The sequence below is a fragment of the Malaclemys terrapin genome, chromosome 24 (genome assembly GCF_027887155.1).
Source record: "Malaclemys terrapin pileata isolate rMalTer1 chromosome 24, rMalTer1.hap1, whole genome shotgun sequence".
NCBI lineage: Eukaryota > Metazoa > Chordata > Testudines > Emydidae > Malaclemys > Malaclemys terrapin.
In genome coordinates this window covers 17,793,596-17,820,526 of record NC_071528.1, presented here as the reverse complement: position 1 = coordinate 17,820,526, position 26,931 = coordinate 17,793,596, and the positions used below count along the sequence as shown (strand labels likewise).

The window sequence follows — 26,931 nt, the reverse complement described above, 5'->3', positions numbered from 1 at the left end:
TTTCAAGCATATGTGTTCATATGTCAACACTTTTGCTTATGTCAGAAGGTTAAAAATGGAAACATTTTTTTCCTTTAAGAAAACAGACACCCAAATAAGGAGATGACTGAGTGCTTAAGAGTCCCCTAGTGAATCGCTTCCAGCTTGTTCCTTAGAAAGGCTGCACATGAAAGGTCTGGGGCTGGGGGGGGGACCAGGGATTTGGGCTGCATCCAAAATATTGAGTAAGGGTCTTTGAGACTTTAAAGCTAACTACAATCATTCAAGGGTTCACTGTGCTGCACGCCTAGAGCAGTGCTCTACTACTTTCACAACCTATTTTTAAGACTGTTTACTACAAGTTTGTTCTTGCAAAGCTTTTCTTCTCTTGTGTGAGAGAGACACAACACCATCCTCCAGCAAAAATGGAAGCCATCAAGAAAAAGATGCAGATGCTGAAGCTAGATAAGGAGAATGCAATTGATAGAGCTGAACAGGCTGAAGCAGACAAGAAAGCAGCTGAGGACAAGTGCAAACAGGTGAGTAGGAATAAAAACAGTTGTATATCTACATTATGGAGAAAATTGTAATAACATATTAAAAATGTAAGTAGCATATCTTTGTGATGGTGAGGAAACAGAACAATATTGTTAGGTCTCCTCTATTTTTCTGCATACCCTCCTTTGAAGTATTTTGCATTTTGGTAATATATTTCATGCATGCAGATGGGACAATCTGTTAACTTTTCCTATTTGCTCATCCATTTTGATTTGGGACTCAGTGAGGTCAGCAGCATTTCTAGACTACTCAGTGTACTTCAGAGAGTTCCTTTTTTGAATCCTACAAGATTCCTAGTTTAATTTCCTTGAGCTTGCACCTTCCTTGAAGAGACCAGAGCTTTATATCTTAAACAAGGATGATACACAGTGGTAGAGCTGTTAGATTTTTCCTAGGCAATGCCTGATCATGAATTAAACCTAAGCTTGAGGCAAAATTAATGCAGATCACCTAACTATTCCTCAGTGTGAGAAATGTCCCTCATTTGAGTACCAACTGACCGAGACCACCTACTCCAGATAGTATGGTAGGATTTCTGTTATTGGGAATAATCAGAAATATTGAATCCTGAAATTGAGGTAAGTTATTTGTGTGAACTAATCTTATGGAGAACTCTAGGAATGCATTGCTAATGCTGTATTTGGGATTTTTACATTGGCAGAGTACACAGATCAAACCACAACTGTCTAATGCAGTAGGATTTAGATCTAACTCAAACATTTTGAGTCACTTGGGTGTCCTTTGTTACAAATCACTCCTCTCTAGTGATTAAATATCGCAAAACAAAAAGAGATCATCATAGCACAAAAGTGTTCTAAGTAAAATGTGTTTTATAGTAAAGACTAAGAGGTTTAGACACATTAAAATATTTTCCACAAACATGCAGTCATTGCTAAATGAGATTGGAAGAGGATTACAATATGTTTATTTGTATTCCAATGCACCAATGACTAGTGTTGGAGTGCAGGCACCATACCAATACTAACAGGGATTTTATATTGACCTTCAGATTCAGGTCAAATACAGCACTTCCTGCAGCGCTTCTGAACATAAGAATGGCCATATTGGGTCAGACCAAAGGTCCATCCAGCCCAGTATCCTGTCTACCGACAGTGGCCAATGCCAGGTGCCCCAGAGGGAGTGAACCTAACAGGTAAAGATCAAGTGATCTCTCTCCTGCCACCCATCTCCACCCTCTGACAAACAGAGGCTAGAGACACCATTCCTTACCCATCCTGGCTAATAGCCATTAATGGACTTAACCTCCATGAATTTATCTACTTCTCTTTTAAACCCTGTTATAGTCCTAGCCTTCACAACCTCCTCAGGTAAGGAGTTCCAGAGGTTGACTGTGTGCTGTGTGAAGAACTTCCTTTTATTTGTTTTAAACCTGCTGCCCATTCATTTCATTTGGTGGCCCCTAGTTCTTATATTATGGGAACATGTAAATAACTTTTCCTTATTCACTTTCTCCACACCACTCATGATTTTATATACCTCTATCATGTCCCCCCTTAGTCTCCTCTTTTCCAAGCTGAAAAGTCCTAGCCTCTTTAATCTCTCCTCATATGGGACCTGTTCCAAACCCCTAATCATTTTAGTTGCCCTTCTCTGAACTTTTTCTAATGCCAGTATATCTTTTTTGAGATGAGGAGAACACATCTGTATGCAGTATTCAAGATGTGGGCATACCATGGATTTATATAAGGGCAATAAGATAGTCTCCGTCTTATTTAATCTTTTTTAATGATTCCTAACATCCTGTTTGCTTTTGACTGCCGCTGCACACTGCATGGACGTCTTCAGAGAACTATCCACGATGACTCCAAGATCTTTCCTGATTAGTTGTAACTAAATTAGCCCCCATCATATTGTATGTATAGTTGGGGTTATTTTTTCCAATGTGCATTACTTTATATTTATCCACATTACATTTCATTTGCCATTTTGTTGCCCAATCACTTAGTTTTGTGATATCTTTTTGAAGTTCTTCACAGTCTGCTTTGGTCTTAACTATCTTGAGTAGTTGAGTATCATCTGCAAACTTTGCCACCTCACTTTTGACCCCTTCAAAGAACTCTAATAGATTAGTAAGACATGATTTCCCTTTACAGAAACCATGTTGACTTTTACCCAACAATTTATATTCTTCTATGTGTCTGACAATTTTATTCTTTACTATTGTTTCAACGAATTTGCCTGGTACTGACATTAGACTTACCGGGTCTGTAATTGCCGGGATCACCTTTAGAGCCCTTTTTAAATATTGGCGTTACATTAGCTATCTTCCAGTCATTGGGTACAGAAGCTGATTTAAAGGACAGGTTACAAAGCATAGTTAATAGTTCCGCAATTTCACATTTGAGTTCTTTCAGAACTCTTGGGTGAATGCCATCTGGTCTCGGTGACTTGCTACTGTTAAGTTAATTAATTCCAAAACCTCCTCTAGTGACACTTCAATCTGTGACAATTCCTCAGATTTGTCACCTACAAAGGACGGTTCAGGTTTGGGAATCTCCCTAACATCCTCAGCCGTGAAGACTGAAGCAAAGAATTCATTTAGTTTCTCCATAATGACTTTATCGTCTTTTAAGTGCTCCTTTTGTATCTTGACCATCCAGGGGCCCCACTGGTTGTTTAGCAGGCTTCCTGCTTCTGATGTACTTAAAAAACATTTTGTTATTACCTTTTGAGTTTTTGGCTAGCTGTTCTTCAAACTCCTTTTTGGATTTTCTTATTATATTTTTACACTTAATTTGGCAGTGTTTATGCTCCTTTCTATTTACCTCACTAGGATTTGACTTCCACTTTTTAAAAGATGCTTTTTTATGTTATTCCTTTTTATATTCCAGACTATAAGTTCCACATGAGACAAGTTCAGAGGGTCAGTACTACTTAAGGCTCATCAGTTTCACCCCGAAGACCAGGCATAAAAGAATGCAATTCTGAATAAACACAGAATGTTGAACAATAATTGTAGCTGAAATGCTTCACAAAGTCAGTGTTTTTGCTCAAGTTTTGATGGAGGAGAGGGAAGGCACCCTTTATCTGAAAAAGACAAGGGAGGCTGCGCAATCCCAGTTGTCTATACAAGGTTGCTTAAAGTTGAAAAGTAAAAGGATTGATTTGAAAAGGAAAAAGCTGCATCCAAGTGGAAAAAATGTATTTAATTTTAATTGAAGTTATATTTAAGTTTACATTATTTGCTTTAAAAATAATTTTTACCATCTCAGTCCATGTCCCATCAACCTAAAACCAATAGTGTATGTAGAGACCCGGTGGGAACAGAATTTAAAAATATAAAGAATCCACTATGATCTCTGCTTTTAAAGAGGTGAAAAAAATTCCAATTATTCCTTATTTATAGTATTAGTGATATAACAGGAGTACTCAAAACGTTCTAAACACTGTATAGCAACCCTTATGCATGCACATTATGATCAAGTAATTAGACTATCATGTGCTATTTTTTTTCCACACAACCCTACTTCATTCAGTGCACAAGATGTATGGTGCTTAGTGAATGGGTAGTTATTCACTATTTTCTTTGTTATCTTCATTATTAAGTGTACCCAATTCCTGCAGTGAATACAAAATTATTAACATCCTCACGAGCTTTTCTATGGTGCTCTCCTTATAGCCAGACTACGCATGCTCCATCCCAACACAATGCACAGGTCTGGTCACACATAAGAATGCTGAGGGGATGAAACACCCTCAGTTTCTCTGTGGGGATGATGCACATGCAGTCTGATTAGCAGTAGGAGCTGTGAGAGGCTTGAGCATGCTCAGTGATGATGCTTTGGAGCTTTTTAAGCTGCTAAAATCAGACTCTGAGCATGTGCGTACTGTGATTTTTTTCAAAGACTTATAACGTCGTCAAATTTGGCTAGATTTTCAATGTGACTGCAAAAGGTACATCCCTGACATAAAGGCCACTTACCCTACCAAATTTCAAGTTCTTGTTCCAAAGCATGGGGCACTAGAGCTGCTCAAATAAAAGGTTTATCAGCATTTTTAACAGGGGCAAAATGATGTATTTTTCCATATTCTCATTCTCTGAAGCAGCTGAACTGTTTTGGCTGAAATGTTCCCAAAAAATTCAACCTGCAGGAGACACATGGCATGCAAAATTTCATCCCAAACAGTTAAAATTTGGCAAAGTGATAAGCAACAAAACCAGTTTTATAATGGAAAGTTGTTTGTAGCTGTAACTGAAAAAGAAGCTAAAAAATATAAAAGAAAAAGCCTGCCCAATAGTGGCACAATGTGGAAAATCTGAGAACAGGACTCAGATCTAAGCCCCCACTCTGATGTCAGCAGAGTCTGAGAGCATGGCTTGAGATAGCAAAAATTCTCTTCTCAATTACACCAGTATTAATCCAGAATAACTACCTCTACTTCTGTAGTTACTCTTGAATTACACTGGCCTAGTCTAAGAGAGCAAAATGTATTCCCAGCATGCACAGCACAAAGATGAAATTACCATTGTGCCACTCTAAAGTGACTTATCAAGTGTACTCAAGGAATAATAATGACAAACTTCTGATGGAATATCCAGTGTCCCCCTCTGCTAGAAAAAAGATACCATATTATGGGCCTTTGTGCATAGGAGATCTGAAGGGGAGGAAACAAACAGCTGAATGGGAAGAAACCCCCAAAGGAAAAAAATCTTTATACTAGGGCTGTTGATTAATCGCAGTTAACTCATGCATTTAACTCAAAAAAATTAATCATAATTAAAAAAATTAATCATGATCAATTGCAGTTTTAATTGCACTGTTAAATAATAGAATACCAATTGAAATTTATTAATTTTTTTTGGATGTTTTTCTACATTTTCAAATATATTGATTTCAATTACAGTACAGAATACAAAGTGTACAGTACTCAGTTTATATTATTTTTATTACAAATATCTGCACTGTAAAATAATAAACAAAATAAATAGTATTTTTCAATTCACCTCATACAAGTACCACAGTGCAATCTCTTTATCACAAAAGCGCAACTTACAAATGTAGATTTTTTTTTGCACTCAAAAACAAAACAGTGTAAAACTTTAGAACCTACAAATCCACTTAGTCCTCCTTCTTGTTCAGCCAATCGCTAAGATAAACAAGTTTGTTTACATTTACAGGAGATAATGCTGCCTGCTTCTTATTTACGTCACCTGAAAATGAGAACAGAAGTTCACATGGCAATTTTGCAGTTGGCATTGCAAGGTATTTACATGCCAGATCTGCTAAACATTCATATGCCCCTTCATGCTTCGGCCACCATTCCAGAGGACATGCTTCCATGCTGATGATGCTCGTTACAAAAATAACGTGTTCATTAAATTTGTGACTGAACTCCTTGGGGGAGATTTGTATGTCTCCTGCTCTGTGTTTTACCCGCATTCTGCCATATATTTCATGTTATAGCAGTCTCGGATGATGACCCAGCATGTTGTTCGTTTTAAGAACGCTTTCACTGCAGATTTGACAAAACACAAAGAAGGTACCAATGTGAGATTTGTAAAGATAGCTACAGCACTCAACCCAAGATTTAAGAATCTGAAGTGGCTTCCAAACTCTGATCAGGATGGGGTGTGGAACATGCTTTCAGAAGTCTTAAAAGAGCAACACTCCGATGCGGAAACTACAGAACCTGAACCACCAAAAAAGAAAATCAATCTTTGCTGGTGGCATCTGACTCAGATGATGAAAATGAATATTCGTTGGTCTGCACTGCTTTGGATTGTTATCGAGCAGAACCCATCATCAGCATAGACGCATGTCCTCTGGAATGGTGGTTGAACAGACATATGAATTTTTAGCACATCTGGCACGTAAATATCTTGCAATGCCAGCTACAACAGTACCATGAGAACACCTGTTCTCACTTTTAGGTGACATTGTACACAAGAAGTGGGCAGCATTCTCTCCTCCAAATGAAACAAACTTGATTGGCTGAACAAGAAATAGGACTGAGTGGACTTGCAGGCTCTAAAGTTTTACATTGTTTTATTTTTGAATGCAGTTATTTTTGTACATAATTTTACATTTGTAAGTTCAACTTTCATGATAAAGAGATTGCACTACAGTACTTGTATTAAGTGAATTGAAAAATACTATTTCTTTTATTTTTACAGCGCAAATATTTATAATAAAAATAAATATAAAGTGAGCATTGTTCACTTTGTATTCTGTGTTGTAACTGAAATCAATATATTTGAAAATGTGGAAAAGATCCACAAATATTTATATAAATAGTATTATTAACAGCGCAATTAATCGTGATTAATATGTTTCATCGTGCGATTAATCGCGATTAATTTTTTATTCGCTTGACCACCCTACTTTATACATAGTATTAAACTTTTGGTTATGATTTTTGGGGATACTTACATGCCCCCCAATCACTATAGTAGCTGAGTGCCTAGTTAAGTTGTCTTCAATGTATGGGGAACTGAGGATCAGAGAAATTCAATGACTTAGAGGGGTGGTAACTATGGTGTTCATGGAAGGAATTTTTATTTGCTTTGCTTTGTCACTTTTATTAGGGTCTTAGGTCAAATTGTTGGATTTGGAATTTTTAAAATTGTAGTTTTTAATATTTTCCAAGGGCATTTAGATTATAAACATAGAGTATAAGGGCACTAAGGGAGTATTATGATCACCTAGTCTGACCTCATAAAAGACTCAGACTATAGTATTTCATGCTGTCATCCTGCATCTAACCCAATAAATTGAAGTCAACTAGTGTATCATTTTAAAAATTATCCAGTTTTGACTTAAAGATTACCTGTGATGGAGAGTTCACCACACCCCTCATCTGTTTCAACGATTAATTACTTTCACTGCTAAAAATCTGTATCTCATTTCTAGCTTGAATTTTGCTGACTTCAATTTACAGCCACTGGATCTTGCTATACTTTTTTCTACTATATTAAAGAGCCCTCTAGTAGCAAATATCTCCTCCCTACCTAGGTACTTATAGACCATGATTAAATCATTGGTTAACCTTTTCTTTGATAAACTAAATATCTTGCACTTCTTTAGGGATCAACTTAGTATAAACCAGGGGTAGGCAACCTGTGGCACATGTGCCAAAGGCGGCACCCGAGCTGGTTTTCAGTGGCACTCACACTGCCCAGGTCCTGGCCACCGGTCCGGAGGGCTCTGCATTTTACTTTAATTTTAAATGAAGCTTCTTAAACATTTAAAAAACCTTATTTACTTTACATACAACAATAGTTTAGTTATATATTACAGATTTATAGAAAGAGACCTTCTAAAAACGTTCAAATGTATTACTGGCACGCAAAACCTTAAATTAGAGTGAATAAATGAAGACTCGGCAGACCACTTCTGAAAGGTTGCCGACCCCTGGTATAAACCACAAACATCTGTGAACTGTCCAGACTAGTCTTTATAAAGGCATTAACTATGATGCGTCAATTGGCAATAAAAAAGGTAAAAAATGCTAGCAAAGACAGCCCTTAGTCTCTCATTGTAAGGTTCATTTTCCAGACCACAAATCATTATTGTTGCTCTTCTCTGAATACTCTCAAATTTTGCAACTTTCTGTTTAAAAAGTGTGGAGACAGTATTCCAGTTGTAGTCAGACCAATGCTATATACAGAAGTAATATTACCTTACTCCTTCTCAATATTCCCATTAATATAGCCTAGTATTACATTAGCCCTTTTTTCCACAGCATCAGGCTACTTTGAGCACAAGTACAGAAATGTATAACAATGTACATACACAACATGCTAATCAAAATCATAAAGATATCCTCCAGGGTACAATTAACAAAGTAAAAGGACTGCACTAAAAATTAACATACAGATAAAGGTGATTTAAATTAACTGTTTTAATAGACTGAACTTATTCAAGGGATGAGTTAAACCATCATTCTCCCCAATGAATTAACTATTCCCAGGATAGAACAGAACAAAGGTGGTATTACGAGTTCAATGACAGATCAGACAGTCTGCAGGCACACCAGTTATGTTATCAGCAAGAAGTCTCATGATAATAGAAATTCTCCAGGGAGCAATTTGTCATCTGGCAGTCTCCCAGCAGGATATAAATAGCAACTTTTTAGAATACAGTATGGGTTTATATGGTATGGTCGAGTGATAATGAGATAAAATGGAACATACCTTAGATGACCCATATGTCCCTCCTTCCATTGGAGAACCATATATGGTTTAAAGCTCTGAATCTTTAGGGAAATAATGTTATGACCATCAAATCTAACAAAATAACTATCTCAGTGAGTGGATGGTACCTCTGTATTTCAGATAACACATTTGCCGTGATCATATTCAACATATTTCAAGCAATGCCTCAATTTACCAAGTGAAGCGTAGCAGTGCTTGCTAAGGAAGATATGGACTCTAAACTCTACTCTGCTTAATACCTGTACTTCTGTGATTCATTCTCTATCCTCATGCATATGTTAAGGAGACAATAGATCCAGTGTTGTATTTACATATGGACCAAGTGGGCTATAGCCTATAAACAAAGGGCAACACAGTCCAAAGAGTAAAAGACATACACAGAATTTATTTTTCATAATGTTTCAAATGTATGTTTCATTAAGAGTCTCCCTGAACTCAGGGATACTGGGTATAATGCATTTTTCCTATATACATGACATTTTCTTTATTATCAGGATTCAATGACAGTACTGTAGGTAGAATGCCAGTGATGGGGACAAGCTTGTCCCTGCCTTCCCTGAGAAGGAGCACACTGTGCTAGCATAATTTTTTATTTCAGACCAGGGCAACATAGACGGTTACTCTATCCATGGATGTATGGGGTCAGATTCTCAACTTGTGTACGTTGTCATAGCTAAATTGAAGTAAGTGGAGTTATGCCTACTTACAACAGCTGAGTTATAGAATCATAGAAATGTAGCACTGGCAAGGACCTCAAGAAGTCATGTAGTTCAGCCCTCTATGCTGAAGCAGGACCAAGTATACCTAGACCATCCCTGACAGGTGTTTGTCTACCTTTTCTTAAAAGCCTCTAATGACAAGGATTCCACAACCTTCCTTGAAAGCCTATTCCAGAGCTTAACTATGCTTATAGTTAAAGTTTTTCCTAATATCTAACATAAATCTCCCTTCCTGCAGATTAAGCCCATTACTTCTTGTGACACTTTTAGTGGACATAGAGAACAGCAGATTACCACCCTCTTTATAACAGCCCTTAACATATTTGAAGACTGTTATCAGGTCCCCACTCAGTCTTTTCTCAAGACTAAAAATGCATATTTTAAAAAATTTTCCTCATAGGTGAGGTTTGCTAAATCAGTTTAGAAACATGGATATAGCATGGTTTCAGAATAGGCAGCAGGTTTAAAACAAATAAAAGGAAGTGTTTCTTCACACAACACACAGGCAACCTGTGGAACTCCTTGCCAGAGGATGTTGCGAAGGCCAAGACCATAACAGGGTTCAAAAAGGAACTAGATAAATTCATGGAGGATAGGTCCATCAATGGCTATTAGCCAGGATGGGCAGGAATGGTGTTCCTAGCCTCTGTTTGACAGAAGCTGGGAATAAGCAACAGGGATGGATCACTTGATGATTACCTGTTCTGTTCATTTCCTCTGGGGCACCTGGCACTGGCCACTGTCGGAAGACAGGATACTGGGCTAGATGGACCTTTGGTTTGACCCAGTAGGGTGATTCTTATGTTCATTATGTGAATGCCAAACAGCTTGCTCAGCTGCCATGTTAGGTTTATTAGCATACTGTAAAACTGTGTAGGCTACTTGGCATCTAAACAACTGAAGTTACAGAGCGACTTTGAAAAATCCACAATTAGATATCTCTCCATGGCATCACTTTAAAAACATCTTAACATAATTTAAAACGAATAGTAGGAAGAAGTTTTTGGCTATCCTTATCTATAAGCAGAGGAACCAATGTGTCAGAATGTTCACAACTTATTTTTCTTTCTCAAAAGGTAGAGGATGAGCTGGTGGCACTCCAGAAGAAGTTAAAAGGAACTGAAGATGAACTGGATAAATACTCAGAAGCTCTCAAAGATGCTCAGGAAAAACTGGAACAGACTGATAAGAAGGCAACAGATGTATGTACCTGCACAGAATGCAGATGTGTAACTAACTAGAAATGGTATATTTTACAACACACAGGATATTGGTTGTATATTTGATTTAGTGTTAATTTAAGTTTGCCCAAAGGAAAAAGGCAGAGACAATTATGTCATGGTTGAGGTACATAACTCCCCACCCCCACAAAAAAATGATATTGGTTATCTAGGATTACATCTGTTGCTGCATTAGGAAGCTTCCTACTGATCCACCAGCACAAGAGTATCCTAAAACCAGCTTACTTATTCCCAGGAGATGCTCCCCTGTGTAGGACCATCAGATATTTTAGAGCCATTTCCTGTACAGTTACCCCTCCCTGTTACTGGCAGAAGGAACATGATGGGGGGCTTCCAAGTACCCTAGTAATCCCCAACTGACATAGTGGCCCCTTGGGACTGTTGGCAGTTGATACAAGTAAGAACAGCCTGACAGCTGCTGTAACTTGTGCAGAGGATTGGCCTGACACAGAAAGGCCCTAGAACTGGTGGCTTAAAGACACTTTGCACTCCAGTTTTCCTCAGCCATAGATGAGGATCTAGCCCTCTGAGTTAATGCTGGGCAGGTGCAAATTCCACTGACACAATCACTAAGAATCAAGCACATTATCAGTTAAATTTACAATCCCATCTACAGTAGCAGTTTGCTTACCTTACCATCCAGATATTGTACAACCCAAACATGCTGCACAAACCCACAATTACATGAGAGACTTCTCTCTTGGACAGCCTATTTCCAGGGGGAGACTAAACCATTGTGTGCCACAGGCTGAGAATAGGCAGGCCAGGAGAGTTTAATCCAAGTTACTGTGCTCAATACAGGGGTGATTGGGTGGGGTTCAGTGGCCTATGGTGTATAGGAGATCAAACTAGATGATCTGGTGATCTTTACTTTGAATTCTTACACAGAAACTCTGAGGATACATGCAGCCAATTCCTGTAATTGCACTCCCACACAAACCTTCCCTGGGTCCTCAGCCTGACTAAAGTGCTTTACTGATACCTACAGATGAACCTGAATCATTTACTGAGTGCCTGAAGCAGCCCTGGAGAAATGGCCTGACTTATAGCCCTTTCCACTCCTGAGCTATCCCTCTGCTGCTGGGGCACAGCACTGCCTTGCTGCTGAAACTGTTCTTCCTCCAATAGCTCCATTCAGGCCAGACTCTTCCCTTCCAGCCTCACCACCACCATGTGCCGTCCTGGAGAGCATGGGACAGACTTTCTTTTTCTTCATGCAGAGACTGATGAAGTCCTTCCGTTCACTTTCCTTTGTCATTCATTCCAGATGGATAACTTGCTGCCTTTAAGTAGCTTTTTTAGAAGTAGAAAGCTAAAGTTACAAGCAGAATCTGAATGTGCAGTTTAATAAAATCTCTCCCAAAGGAGAGCTCTAAGCAATTTCCCCCTTCTCTTAAACTACATGTTACTTTAACATAGGTTGAAAAAAACTGAACATGCTGGAAAAATAACTTAACTCTTGCTGACTTTAATAGAGCAACCCTCTGCTATTAGGGTGACCAGACAGCAAGTGTGAAAAATAAGACAAAGCCCCTAATAGTGGGATGTTTGTCACCCTATCCACTATTGTAAGCCTCAGAGCATGTAAAGAATGCTCCCCATGCGCTCCCGATTGAGACTGCTGGTTTCACACGTGTATGTGATTAGCCATCCCGGGATCTTCCTGGTCTTTTACCACATGGATCCAGTGAATTACTTTCACTGTAGATTGTGGCAGGCTTTAACTGAAGAAAGGTTGGGTCAAACGGTCTCCAACTTTCAAGTAGCCACATATCCGTTTTCAGGTATGGTTGCCAACCCTTCCAATTTTGCCGGGAGTCTCCCGGAATCGGGCTCTATCTCATAGAGGCTACTGAAGCCAAACTGGGATATTTTAGGTGCTAAAAGTCTGGCGGCGCAGTGGGGTTAAGGCAGGTAAGCACCTCCTGGCTGGAGCCTGCACCTCACACTCACACCCCACACCAACCCCCTGCACCCAAACTCCCTCCCAGAGCCCGCACCCCTCATCTCCTCCCACACCCGAATCCCCTGCCCCAGCCCTGAGCCCCCTCCAGCACCCAAACTCTCTCCCACAGCTTGCACTCCACACCCCCTCCTGCACTCCAACTCTCTGCCCCAGGCTCAGCCCAGAGCCCTCTCACACACTCCAAACCTTTGGCCCCAGCCCCAACCTTCAGCCCCAGAGCCTGTACCCCAATCCCCTGCCCCAGCCTGGTGAGAGTGAGTGAGGGTGGGGGACAGCAAGCGACGGAGGGAGGGGGGATGGAGTGAAAGGGGGAAAGCCTTGGGGAAAGAGTGAGGCCTTGGAGCAGGGGACAGGCAAAGGTGTTTGGGTTTGTGTGATTAGACAGTTGGCAACCCTATCTTCGGGAGATGCTTGTTACAGGTTGGAATCCTGTTTCATTAACACTGCATTTTAAGCTGAAAGCATCTGGTGAAGGAGGTTACCAGTGCTGGATTGCTATAGATGGCTTTTCTAAGATATCAGTAGTTTTTGTATGCGATCTGCACATTCAATAAATAGTACTTAAGAAGAGAACAAATGAAATGCTGACTGACTTGTGATTAGAAAAATTGAATAACCAAACTGCACTAGGAAAATAGGAGGCACCCTAGCACCTGTCATACAAAAATCCACCAGCCAACAGTTATTTGCTTTTTTCCAAATAGTCTGTGTTTTAGTATAATATGGTTCCTTTTACTCAGTATATATAGAAGGGATTAATTTGATCAGCTTGTCTTGATGTATGCATTGCGAGATTGCTGCCTACAACATTTCTTCACTACCTTGTTTAGTCTAGTTGTGAGTTATTCCAGTGATGGGGCTTTAACTACTTCTCAGACTATTCAACAGTCTTTAAACAGATCTAATTGTTAGGAAGTATTTCCTGATATTTTATTGCTCACTTTCAAACCATGTCTGCTAGGTAAACCCTCCCTTGTCTCCTGTTTTCACCTTCAGATTCCCTTAATTATTGTTGGGCCCAAGCTATCCATATTTGGCATGAGGAAAGATTTTAGGTACTAAACACTCAACCCTCTAATATTTAATTTATCTTTCTCTGAAACCACTCTACATTAATGAGATGTCTCCAGTATGGGACAAGTTGACATCCTAAGAAGTTGGAGATTTAAATCCTAGAACTGCTTCTCTCTGATGGCAATATTGATATACCTCCTAGACCATAGGGAGGTGGGGAGGGAGCGCCACCCAGCTCCGCTCCTGGCCCTAGCTGCCAGCGCCGCCCCCAGGTCCCTGGCTGCCAGCCCCAGCCTTGGTCACCTTACCCCGTCCATGTCCCCCTCCCCTCCCAGAGCCATGGCGTCACTCCCAGCCCATGGAGGGGCACAGACAGGGTAAAGGGGGATGCAAGGTAAAAAGTTTGGGGACTACTGTCCTAGACCAACAAGACATATACATATTTAATTAACATAGTATTTTCCTTCCAGATTATTAAAGAAGTTAAGTGATTTAGAAAAACCTATCCATATAGCAGGAAGTGTATGTGCTTTTTGATAAAACACTTTTAGATTATGGTAAAAATTTTATTGTCTCATTTTATAGCAAAACTTTGTGTTAACTTTTTCTCCCAAGACCATTATATTGTCCAGTATTTTTCACCAAACCTTTATGCTGAAAACAAAAACAGAGGATGGATTAAAGAGCAGTAATTCAAACTGTTTCACATTTAAAAAATACATTTGCACTGTTCTTCATAGACAAAGTGGAATTTCAGAATGTCAGTTTTGGATTCAATGGCCAAAACCTGTAAATTTGACTTTCCACATCCCAATTTAATCAAAGCTAAACCACATTAATCTGCCTTGAATTTCACCAGTGAAACTTTATGCCATTAGAGAATCCTTCTGAAAGATTCTGGCAAGTCACAAGAGGCATCTGGGAGATGTGACGGCTCAGAATTAGTGATCTGTCCCTTTGAACATTCTTGCAGGATTGGGTTATCTTAGATATTAATATAACTCAGTACTGCAAGATGCCTACTACATTTTTTCACTGTAATGGGAATTCCATATTTTAAAAAAAATAATAATCAAGAATTGTATAAATGACAGGAATCCTATCAACAAGAAGAGTTCATCAGACCAGCCCCCCTCTCCCCCCCCAGTTTCCACCATGGGCCCCAGATTGTCTCCCTATCTCCTATTTTCTCCCCTCTCTGCCCAGTCTCAGAGGGCTATATAGAAGTGGGATAAAACAAAGTGGAATTATTTTTTGAAAGTTTCTTGCTGTGCCACATGCAAGCAGATGAGTAACTTTCCCCTGGTGGCTCCCAGACCATCCCCTGGCCAATCCCCATTTATAAACTATGTGAGATTTATAGACAGTGGAGCCCCTACTGTACACAGAAGTTGCTTTAACTAAATTCCATTAGTAAGCCATCCAAAGCTAGGGTTAGGATCTTTGACAAGACCAAAACTATAAGCCAAATGTGGAATTTCTGGACTGAGCCATTTGGGAGTTAGAAGAAAAAAGTTCCAACCAGATTTCTACATGTAGAACCTCCCATCTCCACAGTACAATTAGCTGAAAATGTTTTTCTTGTTAAACAGATTTTTAATGGTTAATTCTGTGTGATGAGGAAGAGAAAGTGTGGGTGTATTTTTAATAAAAACATTCTATATTTTGAAATTCCTATAGTTATATAGCTAAAAAACTAGAAAGCATCTCTTCCTAGAGTTCCATGCATATAAATAGTGAAAATGAAGTAATTAGAGGTGATCATTTTTGAATTATTGGTGTCTAGCTAGTTGGGTTTTATTTAACCAGTGCTGTTTGATTGTTTTGCATAGGCAGAAGGTGAAGTGGCAGCTTTGAATCGGCGTATCCAGCTAGTGGAAGAGGAGCTGGATCGTGCCCAAGAACGTCTGGCGACAGCCCTGCAGAAACTGGAGGAGGCAGAGAAGGCAGCAGATGAAAGTGAGAGGTAGGCATCCAAAAGGAACAATGCAGAGAAGTGACTTACATCAGAAGATCCCAGTAGTAGGCTACTTTAACAGTCTTTGAAGGTTTTAAAGACTTGGTGCACTTAAGTTCCGTTTCCCACTCACTCTTTCAGATGCTACTTTTAGTATTGTGAGAAATAAAGGGCCACAATCATAAAAGTGTTACTGCTCTGGTTAATAAGCTGTTCCCATTGTCTAGACATTTCCCGTTTCATCCAAAAAATGACAAAAAACTTTCAGTATATCATATACATCCCAGCTGCCCTTTTGGGGAAGCTAAACTTCCCAAGGGCTATATTCTCCCTTGTCCTGTTCCTCTCCAGCTGTCTAACCTATTTCTTTCCCACCATGATCTATTGTAATTTGTGTCCCATTTTTCTTTAACAAAGCCTGTTATCTCCACTGGGAAAAACTGTTATCTTTATTTACCTCTTGAGCACTATGCACACTCTTATGATACTATAATAAAAATTAAACATAAAACTGCATGAAGTTACAACTAAGGTTGCTGAGTGCAATTCAGGAGAATACATACCATTGAACGCATCACTAATCCTCATGGAAATCTCAAGCTAAGGCTGCAAAGACATCTGATGCAGCTCTCAACACTCAGTTCATACAGTCAGATAATTAAAATAGAAGAATTCTCAATTGTTAGCCCCAAACACTATTTAACTTTGCCTCTCAATTTATTTTATAGCTGGATTCAACTTCCATTGAAGTCAATGACTGACTTCAGTGGGAGTTGAACTGAGCCCTTAGCCGTTTTAATACTGCTTGTTACTGCTCCACCTATAATATATACTTATTCAATGTCTAAATTGCATAAATCTTTCTATTAGAACTCTGTTTTCAATTGCCTATAACTTGGACAATTGCTTAGGATTTGGACTGAAAGCTTCCAGGTTGGTCCTTGCCTCAGATTGAAAGTCTGAGCAAAAATGACTCAAGTGTTTCCAAGAATGAGGACAGTGAGAACTAATCATATTAAATAACATTTCTGATGGTTTTAACACTTATGTCTCTCTAAAGTAAAAACTTTAAAGTTGGCAGCAGAGTAGTCCTGAGATTGGAGAGGTGTTTTGTCGTCTCCATGAAATATATTGAAATTTGGCAGTTACAAATACAGAAAAATCATAATTTGCACATAGACAGTATAACTTGTTATATGCTTGCTCTTAATTTTCTGAACATTCCAGCTGCACAGGCTCCCAGACCTTGATGAACTTTCTATATCACATGCATACAATATGCACAGCATTTGAGCCGGCTCCTGTTTGGAGCTCTGCTTTCCCGCCTTAAAATACTTGTTGATCTAAGGAGAAGGGCATTGGACAGGGAGCCAAGAGACCACACATTCTAGTCTCACCTCTTCCATTGATCAATAATGATTCCATGTACTTACAGTCTTATTATTGAGCAACTCCTCATACACCTACCTTTTGAAGTAGATACATATCGACCACCCTATTTTGCAGAAGAGGTAAGTGAAGATCTGTGATGTTGCACCAGGTCACTGCTGGCAGCTTTGGTAATAGAACCCGATTTTCATGCACTTAGACACAATGCATTTTATAATTAATATGCCAAATCTATGTGTTTGACTATGCTGTTTGTAAAAATACTTGTAACATATTTTCGCCTGTCCACTCAAGTGAAATAGCATCTAATCAGAGTCCTGACTCTGTCCCTTGCTCTAACCACCAATCCATATTTCCCTCCTAGAGAAATAAAATCCAAGATTATACTGCTGTCTAGTAAATACCTGTGCATCCCATTGTCAAAGAATGTTATATATACCCTTCTAGTAGCTGTATGTAGGGTGGACATTGCACCATCTGGGCCTATAATCTGTTGTGACTCGACATCTATTCTAAGATGCTAAAGGCCTCCCCCATCAATAGACCATAAAAGAGACTTCCAATGCCTAAGGGCCTTGTTGGTTAATTTATGGCAGAGGGTGCGCTGATCATATATATATCCTTTACCCAAGCATCTCAGGCAGTGGGTATGGGAGTTTGAGACCAGAACACTTACTTCAGAAGAAGGGCTTTTCTTCAACCTGGTGTTTTTTGCTGGATCTGCTATCTGTAAAGGTATTGCAATTTCTAGAACCAAAGCTGTGCTCGGAATTCTATATGCTTATGAGCCTTGGTGGCAGTGGCGTTGGAACAATTTTTATGATGGGGGTGCTGAAAGCCATGGAACAAAACTGTAAGCCTTGTATATGATGGAAACCACTTCAAGCTAGGGGGTGCTGCCACACACCCCAGTCCCTGTAGTTCCAGCACCCTGGCTTCAGGGCTCCCTGGCTCTGCAGGCTAGAGTCCAGAAACTATTAGCTGCCATGAGTTGGGAGGGGAAATGTTGGATCCAACAAATTTTACATTGGCCTTTGATATTATTTTACTCTAACAGTTTACAAACTGCTCCAGATTTGAGCTCTAAGAAACAATTTCCTCAGCATTTAAACAAAAGCCTGGCCTCAATAGTTTGTCTTGAATGAACTAATATTTGTCCTGGGTAAAGCCACAGAGAAAAGTATTTAGCTATTTTGTTTTTAGCTATTTCCTCTTTACCTAATTATTCTAAGGACTACAAACTTGAGTAAAATTTTAAAAAGAAAAGTTCCCACTAGTATCGCTCAAATATGTTTTAATGATACAAGCAAATAAATGTAATCTACTTAAAGTATATTGGGATCTTGCTAAATGGAAGAAGCACAATAAGCTAAGGAAGAATCCTGCATCATTCAATAGCTGCAAGCACTGTTAAGTTCAGACAATCTGATAAGTAGAGATTCATTCCAACTAGTATTATCAGCAACTTTGTTAGCCAATAAGAGCATGATAGATTGGTTTGGGTTCAAGTCACAGTAGTTAGATATTAAGAAGTTCACAACAGGGCCTGTTAGGCTAAATGTGCTGACTGGCTTGTAGTAACCCCATCTCTCTGAAACAATCCGCTTTGTTTCCTTCTATAGAGGTATGAAAGTTATTGAAAACAGAGCAATGAAGGATGAAGAAAAAATGGAAATTCAGGAGATGCAGCTGAAAGAGGCTAAGCATATTGCTGAGGAGGCTGACCGTAAATATGAAGAGGTAAAAATGGCGCTGCATGGAAGTAGCAGGTGCTGTTTGCTTTGGTGAGAAAGTGATAAAAGAAAGTATCTGGAAGAACTTCAAACAGTCATATAGTCTGTTTAATACTATTTGTATACTTTCCATAAAGTGGTAGTTCAAGTTTGAAATATATTTTTGGGCACAGCAAGGCCACAAAAATGCAGTTCCTAACAACCTGAGAATTAACATGAAATGAGCTTGTTACATCTTACACTGCCTAATGCTAGGAACATTGAAAGTCTCTCTGCTTCTGCGGAAGGGATCCTGCATTGAGCTCACTCTCCCTAGCAGCTGATTATAGGGTGTCAAGAGAGCATGGGCCAGATCTCTGTAATGTGTTGTCTATATGTTGCATATCTCCAGACTGGGTATTGCTTCTAGCCTTTATCTGAGAAGAAAGAAACCTGCAGAGATGTGGAGCTTTGTGGAAAACAAATAGGGAAAAAATAATTCTCCTCTCTCTGCAGGTTGCGCGTAAACTGGTCATTTTGGAGGGTGAACTAGAGAGAGCCGAGGAACGTGCTGAGGTGTCAGAACTGTGAGTGGCTGTTCAATGGTTCTGCATGTACATAAATCATTTTGAAATATCAGACTAGAGATGGAAAGACCTTATTAGGTCCTATCTGTTCCCTGAATGCAGGGGGGAGGGGAAGGGCCTGCATAGTATGTAGAGCCTTATCTCAGGGTTTTCATAGTAGCATCACTGTAGGATCCAAGTACACCTCTACCTCGATATAACGCTGTCCTTGCGCACCAAGAAATCTTACCGTGTTATAGGTGAAACCGTGTTATATCGAACTTGCTTTGATCCACCGGAGTGCGCAGCTCCCCCCCGGAGCACTGCTTTACCACGTTATATCCGAATTCGTGTTATATCGGGTCGCGTTATATTGGGGTAGAGGTGTAGTGTATCTCATTAATGTAAAGGTTGCCAGTATTTAGAGCTGGTGAGAGATGGAATTTCCTGAAGAATGGAAATTTCAAATATTTTTAAAAAGTTTTAGTTCCCTGTCATTCAGGAATCTCTACGAATTCCCTGATGGGAAGCCTATTAGATCGGAGAGCCTGGCATGCTCATGAATGGTGTGGAGAAAGTGAATAAGGAAGTGTAATTTACTCCTTCCCATCACACAAGAACCAGTGGTTACCTAATAAAATTAATAGGAAGCAGGTTTAAAACATAAGGAAATACTTCTTCACATAATGCCGTCAACCTGTGGACCTCATTGCCAAGGCTGTTTTGAAGGCCAAAAGTATAACTGAGTTCAAAAAAGAATTAGATAAGTTCGTGGAGGACAGGACCATTAATGCCTATTAGTCAAGATGGTCAGGGACGCAACCCCTTGCTCTGGGTGTCTTTAAGCCTCTGATAGCCAGAAGATGGGACTGGATGACAGGGAATGGATCACTTGAGAAACTGCCCCGTTCCGTTCATTTCCTCTAAAGCATCTGACACCGGCCACTGTTGGAAGACAGGATCATGGGCTAGATCAGGGGAGGGCAAACTACAGTTCGTGGGCCAGATCCAGCCCATCAGGTCTTTCAGTCCGGCCCGTGGGATTGCCAGCCCCGTGGCGCAGCAGGACTAAGGCAGGCTCCCTGCCTGCCCTGGCCCTGTGCCACTCCTGGAAGCAGCCGGCACCATGTCCCTGCGACCCCTGGGGTAAGGGGGGCAGAGGGTTCCGTGCGCTGCCCTCGCCTGCAGGCACCGCCCCCCGCAACTCCTATTGGCTAGGAACGGGGAACCACGGCCAATGGATGCTTCAGGGTTGGTACCCACAGGTGAGGGCAGCGCGCCGAGACGCCTGCCCTACCCCACCCCCAGGAGCCACTGCTGGACACGCTGGACACTTCCAGGAGCAGCACGGGGCCAGGGCCACCAGGGAGCCTGCCTTAGCCCCGCTGCACGCCGCTGCCACCCCTGAGCCCGAACCCTTCCTGCACCCCGCACCTCAACCCCCTTCCCTGAGCCTCCTAACCCTCTACCTTGAGCCCCCGTCACATCCCTCCTGAACCCCAACCCCCTGCCCTGAGCCCGTCGCACCCCGCACGCCTCCTGCATGCCAACCCCCTGCCCTGAGTCCCCTCCTGCACCCCACATCCCTCCCCCGAGTCCCTTCCTGCACACCACACCCCCTCCCACACCCCACACTCCCTCCCACACCCCAACCCCCTGCCCCAGCCCCACATTCATGGCCCTGCGTACAATTTCCCCACCCAGATGTGGCGCTTGAGTCAAAAGTTTGCCCACCCTTGGGCTAGATGGACCATTGATCTGACCCAGTACGGCCATTCTTATGTTCTAATTAAATTCCTGGTACAATTAACAGAAGATACCTGTTCACAGAGGACAGCATGGAGCTCTAAGATTCAAGAAAGGAAATCAAGCAGAACAAATAAGCCTAACAAGCTATATTTTGCTACAAAAATCTATTTGCTACAAAAGTCAGCATAGTATATTTTGGGAAACTGTAAATGCTATGTACACCAACTTAGTGCACTGAGTGTATCTAACAAGTTGGCTCACATTTTACTTGTTTAGCACATTTGGAAACCAAACAGCATAATATATGGAGAAGAACTGATCTGATCACCTTTGTCTTTGTGTAGAAAATGCAGTGACCTTGAAGAAGAACTAAAAAATGTCACTAACAACCTAAAGTCCCTGGAGGCTCAGTCTGAGAAGGTTGGTTCTTCCTGATTAAGAACACAGAATGTTTAAGGTTCAGCAAGGAGAATGAAGAGTTGGTGATACAAGTTTACAGCAATCACAAAAAAAGAGGAATCTGAAAACTTATCATGCTTTTTGTATTGATTAACTGAGGAATTATTGGAGGAATTGGTGTGTAAGGTGAATTTGATACCAAAAAGTCTTCTGTAGAAAGCCAGTACATTTGCTTGTAGTAGGGGTCCTAGGACAATCTGACTGGAGATCTAATTGTGTAGAATTAGTCCCTTGTGCTATCAACATATTAGACCCAGGGTATGTTACAAGGCATACCAATTTACGTAATATTGTGAGGCTATGTTAACTGATACTGAATGATTTCACAAAGTTGTATGGCTGGGGGAGCAGGGGTCAAGCAATTGAAGAGGGAATGAACCACTGTATTGTATGGTAAGTGTCATCTTACCTGTGCAGTGCCCATTTTTCTAGTGTTTGCAGTTGGGAGAGGGGTTTTTTGGGGGAAGGAGGTTGATGTCTTTTGGTGTGTGGTTGTATTTATTAACAGTTAACACTCTTGTAAGGGGGTTTTGGAGTGAACTTTGCATTTCTGGGTTATTCAATACTTGAGTTTTGGGGAATGAAACATGTTCAGGGAAGGCACACGTAGTACAGGGCATTGTTGTGCTACTACAGTCTTAACTCCAAATTACTCACACTTTTTACTTTTGAATCTGTTTGCTGGCATCACTTACAAAGTTTTTCTAGCACAGAAGACTAACAGGCTAGAAATATATCTAAGGTTATTACTGAACCTTTTAGAAGTTGTAATATATAGCTGGATACCTTTACATGGAATTGTACTGAAATTCACATGATCTCTGCCCTGAGGAGCTCACAAGAGTAGTTCAGACAGAACTTGTCAAATGATGAGCCATGGTGGATGAAGTGTAGAGGAAAAGCAAAGGCAATACAGCTGGTAAGGTGTTTTACAAGAACAACAAAATTGGGGCATGGTAACCAACTTTACATACGCTTCTCTTGTGTCTTCTGACAATTTAATTCAAGTATCTGGGTACCAGAATGGGCACAGATACTGAGTAGAGACTAAAGATAGAATTTTAGTCCAAATAACTGACTTTTGAGGAGGGGCTTGAAAATAAGTGAAGTCACTTGTTGAAGAATAGCCTGTTCCAGGGAGATGGGATGGTTTGAAATTACTTCAAGGACATGAGTTTCTTGAGGTAGGTAGGTAGGTAGGGGTGTGTGTACGTACACACACACACACACACACACACACAGCTCCACTTTTTATTATATGTAAATGGTGCCATAGTCCAAGGCAAAGAATATAGCCCCTAAGCAAAAGACAAGGCATTCAGAATTTTATTCAGACAGCGGGCAAACAAGAAACCTCAAGAAATACAGTGACATGGTTGTAGTCCATGGCTGTAGTCCACGAAAGCTTATGCTCTAATAAATTTGTTAGTCTCTAAGGTGCCACAAGTACTCCTGTTCTTCTTTTTGCGGATACAGACTAACACGGCTGTTACTCTGAAAAGTGACATGGTTGCATCCGGGAAATGGGATGATAGTTAAGGAAAAGCATTTTAGAATGACAGGAGGCTACTACCAGTTGGCTCTTAACAGTAGCCTAACAAAGAAGTTAAACTGTCTGATGTTTAGTTTTCCTACCAGTTTCTTAACAGATTGTTCGTCCTGTTTTCACAGTACTCTGAAAAAGAGGATAAATATGAAGAAGAAATCAAGCTTCTCTCTGACAAACTCAAGGAGGTGAGACGATCCATCCCAATGAATTTGCATTTCAGCAGAGATTGTTTCTCGTCCAGTATCTAAGATTCTGCACAATCTTTTTCCAGGCTGAAACACGTGCTGAGTTTGCAGAAAGAACGGTTGCTAAACTGGAAAAGACTATTGATGATCTGGAAGGTATGAAATTACTTTTGAAATTTTTACTGTTTTTACAAGACCCATCAATTTCAAACTGAGAAACAATAAATTCTAGCACTATGTATTGTCTGTAGATTATGGGGAAAATCTTTATACTACTGTAATTACCTGTAGCGAAACCATTAAACACAGTTATACTATAATATTTACTTTTTTCTCAGCATTTTCCCCTAAAAATTCATCCATTTGGTAGTACTATAGAGTCATCTGAATCTGTGGATAGCCTATTCTCTTGATTAAGAAATGAACACTTAAAATATGTCTGAATTCTTAATAGGACAGAATGCTCTACTGAACATAACACTCTATTACAGATTCTATACTTATTAAACACCATTTAATCCCTTGGCATGGGGTGAATGTGTCCCCTACCTCCATGTAGCTGAATTTATGTTCATTTTGTCCTGATTAAGCCAGTCAGTTGGACTATCAGACTAAATCAGTTTTCTTGGAGGAGTTCCAAAAAAAGTTGTCCCTTATAAACTGAAAGCTATGCATATGAGATTCATACATGTAGACATATTGTTCATTAATGTGCTTTGTTCCTGTAAATTGCTTGAAGAAGAACATAAGAGCATAAGAACGGCCATACAGTGTCAGACCAAAGGTCCATCTTGCCCACTATCCTGTTTTCTGACAGAGGCCAATGCTAGGTATCCCAGAGGCTAGGGACACCATCCCTGCCCATCCTGGCTAATAGTCATTGGTGGACCTACATTTTTCAAAACTTAGCTCTCAGTAGAAAAACAGTGATAGTTAATCTGGAGGTGTGAGGGCCACACACTAGTCTACAGACAGATGGTTGGGTCCAAAAGCAAACTAGATCCCAAATTTCAGGATGATTGAGATTGTGTTCCAATAAAAAGGACAGGGTATCAATCCCAGAAGCTGTGCTAGCATCTCTTCTGAATAGAATAGCTACCACTCCTTCCCAGAGATCACATGCAACAAGTAATAGCAAAGGAATGTAAGCAGCAGAAACCATGACTATAGGTGAAAATTAGTGTGGTCAAGTGATTTAAAAAACAAAAACAAAAACCACACAATTAATCGCACTGTTAAACAATAATAGAATACTATTTATATGCTCACTTTATATTTATTTTTATTATAAAAAATTCACACTAAAAAATAAAAGATAGTATTTTTCAATTCACTTAATACAAGTACTGTAGTGCAATCTCTTTATAATGAAAGTTGAACTTACAAATGTAGAATTATGTACAAAAATAACTGCATTCAAAAATAAAACAATGTAAAACTTTAGAGTGTACAAGTCCACTCAATCCTACTTCTTGTTCAGCCAATCACTCAGACCAGGGGTCGGCAACATTTGGCACGCGGCTTGCCAGGGTAAGCACCCTGGAGGCCAGGTCAGTTTATTTACCTGTTGACGTGGCAGGTTCGGCTGCTTGCGGCCCCCACTGGCCGCGGTTCACCGTCCCGGGCCAATGGGGGCGGCAAGAAGCGGCGCGGGCAAGGGATGTACTGGCCACGGCTTCCCACCGCCCCCATTGGCCCGGGACGGCGAACCGCGGCCACGTGGGGGCCACGATCGGCTGATCCTGCCGTGTCAGCAGGTAAGTAAACTGGCCTGGCCCGCCAGGGTGCTTACCCTGGCGAGCCGCGTGCCAAACGTTGCTGACCCCTGGCTCAGACAAACAAGTTTGTTTACATTTGCAGGAGATAATGCTGCCCACTTCTTGTTTACAATGTCACCTGAAAGTGAGAACAAGCGTTCTCATAGCACTGTTGTAGCTGGAGTAGCAAGATATTTACGTGCCAGATGCGCTAAAGATTCATAGGTCCCTTCATCTTCCACCATCATTCCAGAGGACATGCGTTCATGCTGATGATGGGTTCTGCTTGATAACAATCCAAAGCAGTGCAGACCAACGCATGTTCATTTTCATCATCTGAGTCAGATGCCACCAGCAGAAGGTTGATTTTCTTTTCTGGTGGTTTGGATTCTGTAGTTTCCGCATCAGAGTGTTGCTCTTTTAAGAGTTCTGAAAGCATGCTCAACACCCCATCCTGATCAGATTTTGGAAGGCACTTCAGATTCTTAAATCTTAGGTCGAGTGTTGTAGTTATCTTTAGAAATCTCACACTGGTACCTTCTTTGTGTTTTGTCAAATCTGCAGTGAAAGTGTTCTTAAAATGAACAACATGCTGGGTCATCATCCGAGACTGCTATAACATGAAATATATGGCAGAATGCGGGTAAAACACAGAGCAGGAGACATACTGAACTCCTTTGGGGAGAATTGTAACAAATTTAATTAATGCATTTTTTTTAAAAAGTCTCATCAGCATGGAAGCAAGTCCTCTGAATTTTGGCCAAAGCATGAAGGGGCATACGAATGTTTAGCAGATCTGGCATGTAAATACCTTGCAATCCCAGCTACAGAAGTGCCATGTGAATATCTGTTCTCACTTTCAGGTGACATTATAAATAAGAAGCAGGCAGCATTATCTTGCGTAAATGTAAACAATCTTGTTTGTCTTAGCGATTGGCTGAACAAGAAGTAGGACTGAGTGGACTTGTAGGTTCTAAAGTTTTACGTTGTTTTGAGTGCAGTTACATAACAAACAAACAAACCAACCAACCTACTCTTGATGACGCTGCTTCTTGGCAGTATTTCCGCGGCGACGCCTCTTGATGTTGCCGTTTCTTGGTGGCATTTCGGCGGATGCTTCTCGTCAGCCAGTACGTGGGTGCACATAGATGCCCTGGCGGGCACCATGGCACCCATGAGCACCGCATTGGGGACCACTGCTGTATACCAACTGCACCTAATCAAGGGGCCATTTTATTTTATTTATAGGAATAGAATTTATTTTAAGGTTTGTTATCTGACTCAGTTGTGACCAGTAGGAAGATCTGGCTTCTAAATCTTTTCTAAAACTCTACTGAAAATTTTTTTTATAAGAAATTGAAACTCCTGACATTTTGGCAGTTAGCACATGCGTATAGCTTTTGCCTTATAGTTTAATGTTCTCTAATCTTGTTTACATGCTTTCTTCTCATCTTTATTTTCCACCGTTTATCCTCACTTGCTGCATTCCAATTGTTCTACATATCCTCTACCATGCATCTCTTGCTGTGGACTGTTTTACTACATTTCTTGTTGAACATCTTGCCTTGGGCCCTTGGATCTGTAGACGAGCTGTATGCTCAGAAGCTGAAGTACAAAGCTATCAGTGAGGAGCTTGACCACGCACTCAATGATATGACCTCTTTGTAAATGCATTTCCTCTTTTGGCTTTGCCTTGCTGCACTAAGATTCTGCCTTTAATACTAGTCTCTGAGTAATTCCTAGTACTAGTCCGTCAGTCTTTTTCTGTAAAAACTGAATTAAATAAAAACAAGCTACCTTGATACCTGTACATTCTCTGCTTTTTTTCTTTTCCATGATTAGTTATGTCATTAATGTCCTTCTTTTAATTTGTTCTTTTATAACATGTCTGGTCAGATTTTAGCAGAGCCCTGTAATTCTCACTAGGATACTTTTAGGAGAATTAGTTTAATTGT

The 26,931-nt window shown here is 40.4% G+C and overlaps 1 protein-coding gene and 1 long non-coding RNA gene across 2 annotated transcripts in view; one reads left to right on the top strand and one right to left on the bottom strand.

Annotated features, from left to right (window-relative positions):
• LOC128828655 (uncharacterized) overlaps positions 1 to 26,931 on the bottom strand; it is a 38,447-nt gene that overhangs the window by 3,939 nt on the left and 7,577 nt on the right. The gene's annotated exons all lie outside the window — the stretch shown is intronic.
• Positions 163 to 26,778, top strand: TPM4 (tropomyosin 4). The gene is made up of 9 exons (XM_054013484.1): positions 163 to 518; positions 10,509 to 10,634; positions 15,486 to 15,619; positions 18,622 to 18,739; positions 19,228 to 19,298; positions 21,371 to 21,446; positions 23,157 to 23,219; positions 23,306 to 23,375; positions 26,562 to 26,778. The coding sequence occupies exons 1-9, from the start codon at positions 405 to 407 to the stop codon at positions 26,642 to 26,644; spliced, it is 855 nt and encodes a 284-aa protein (XP_053869459.1). The 5' UTR covers positions 163 to 404; the 3' UTR covers positions 26,645 to 26,778.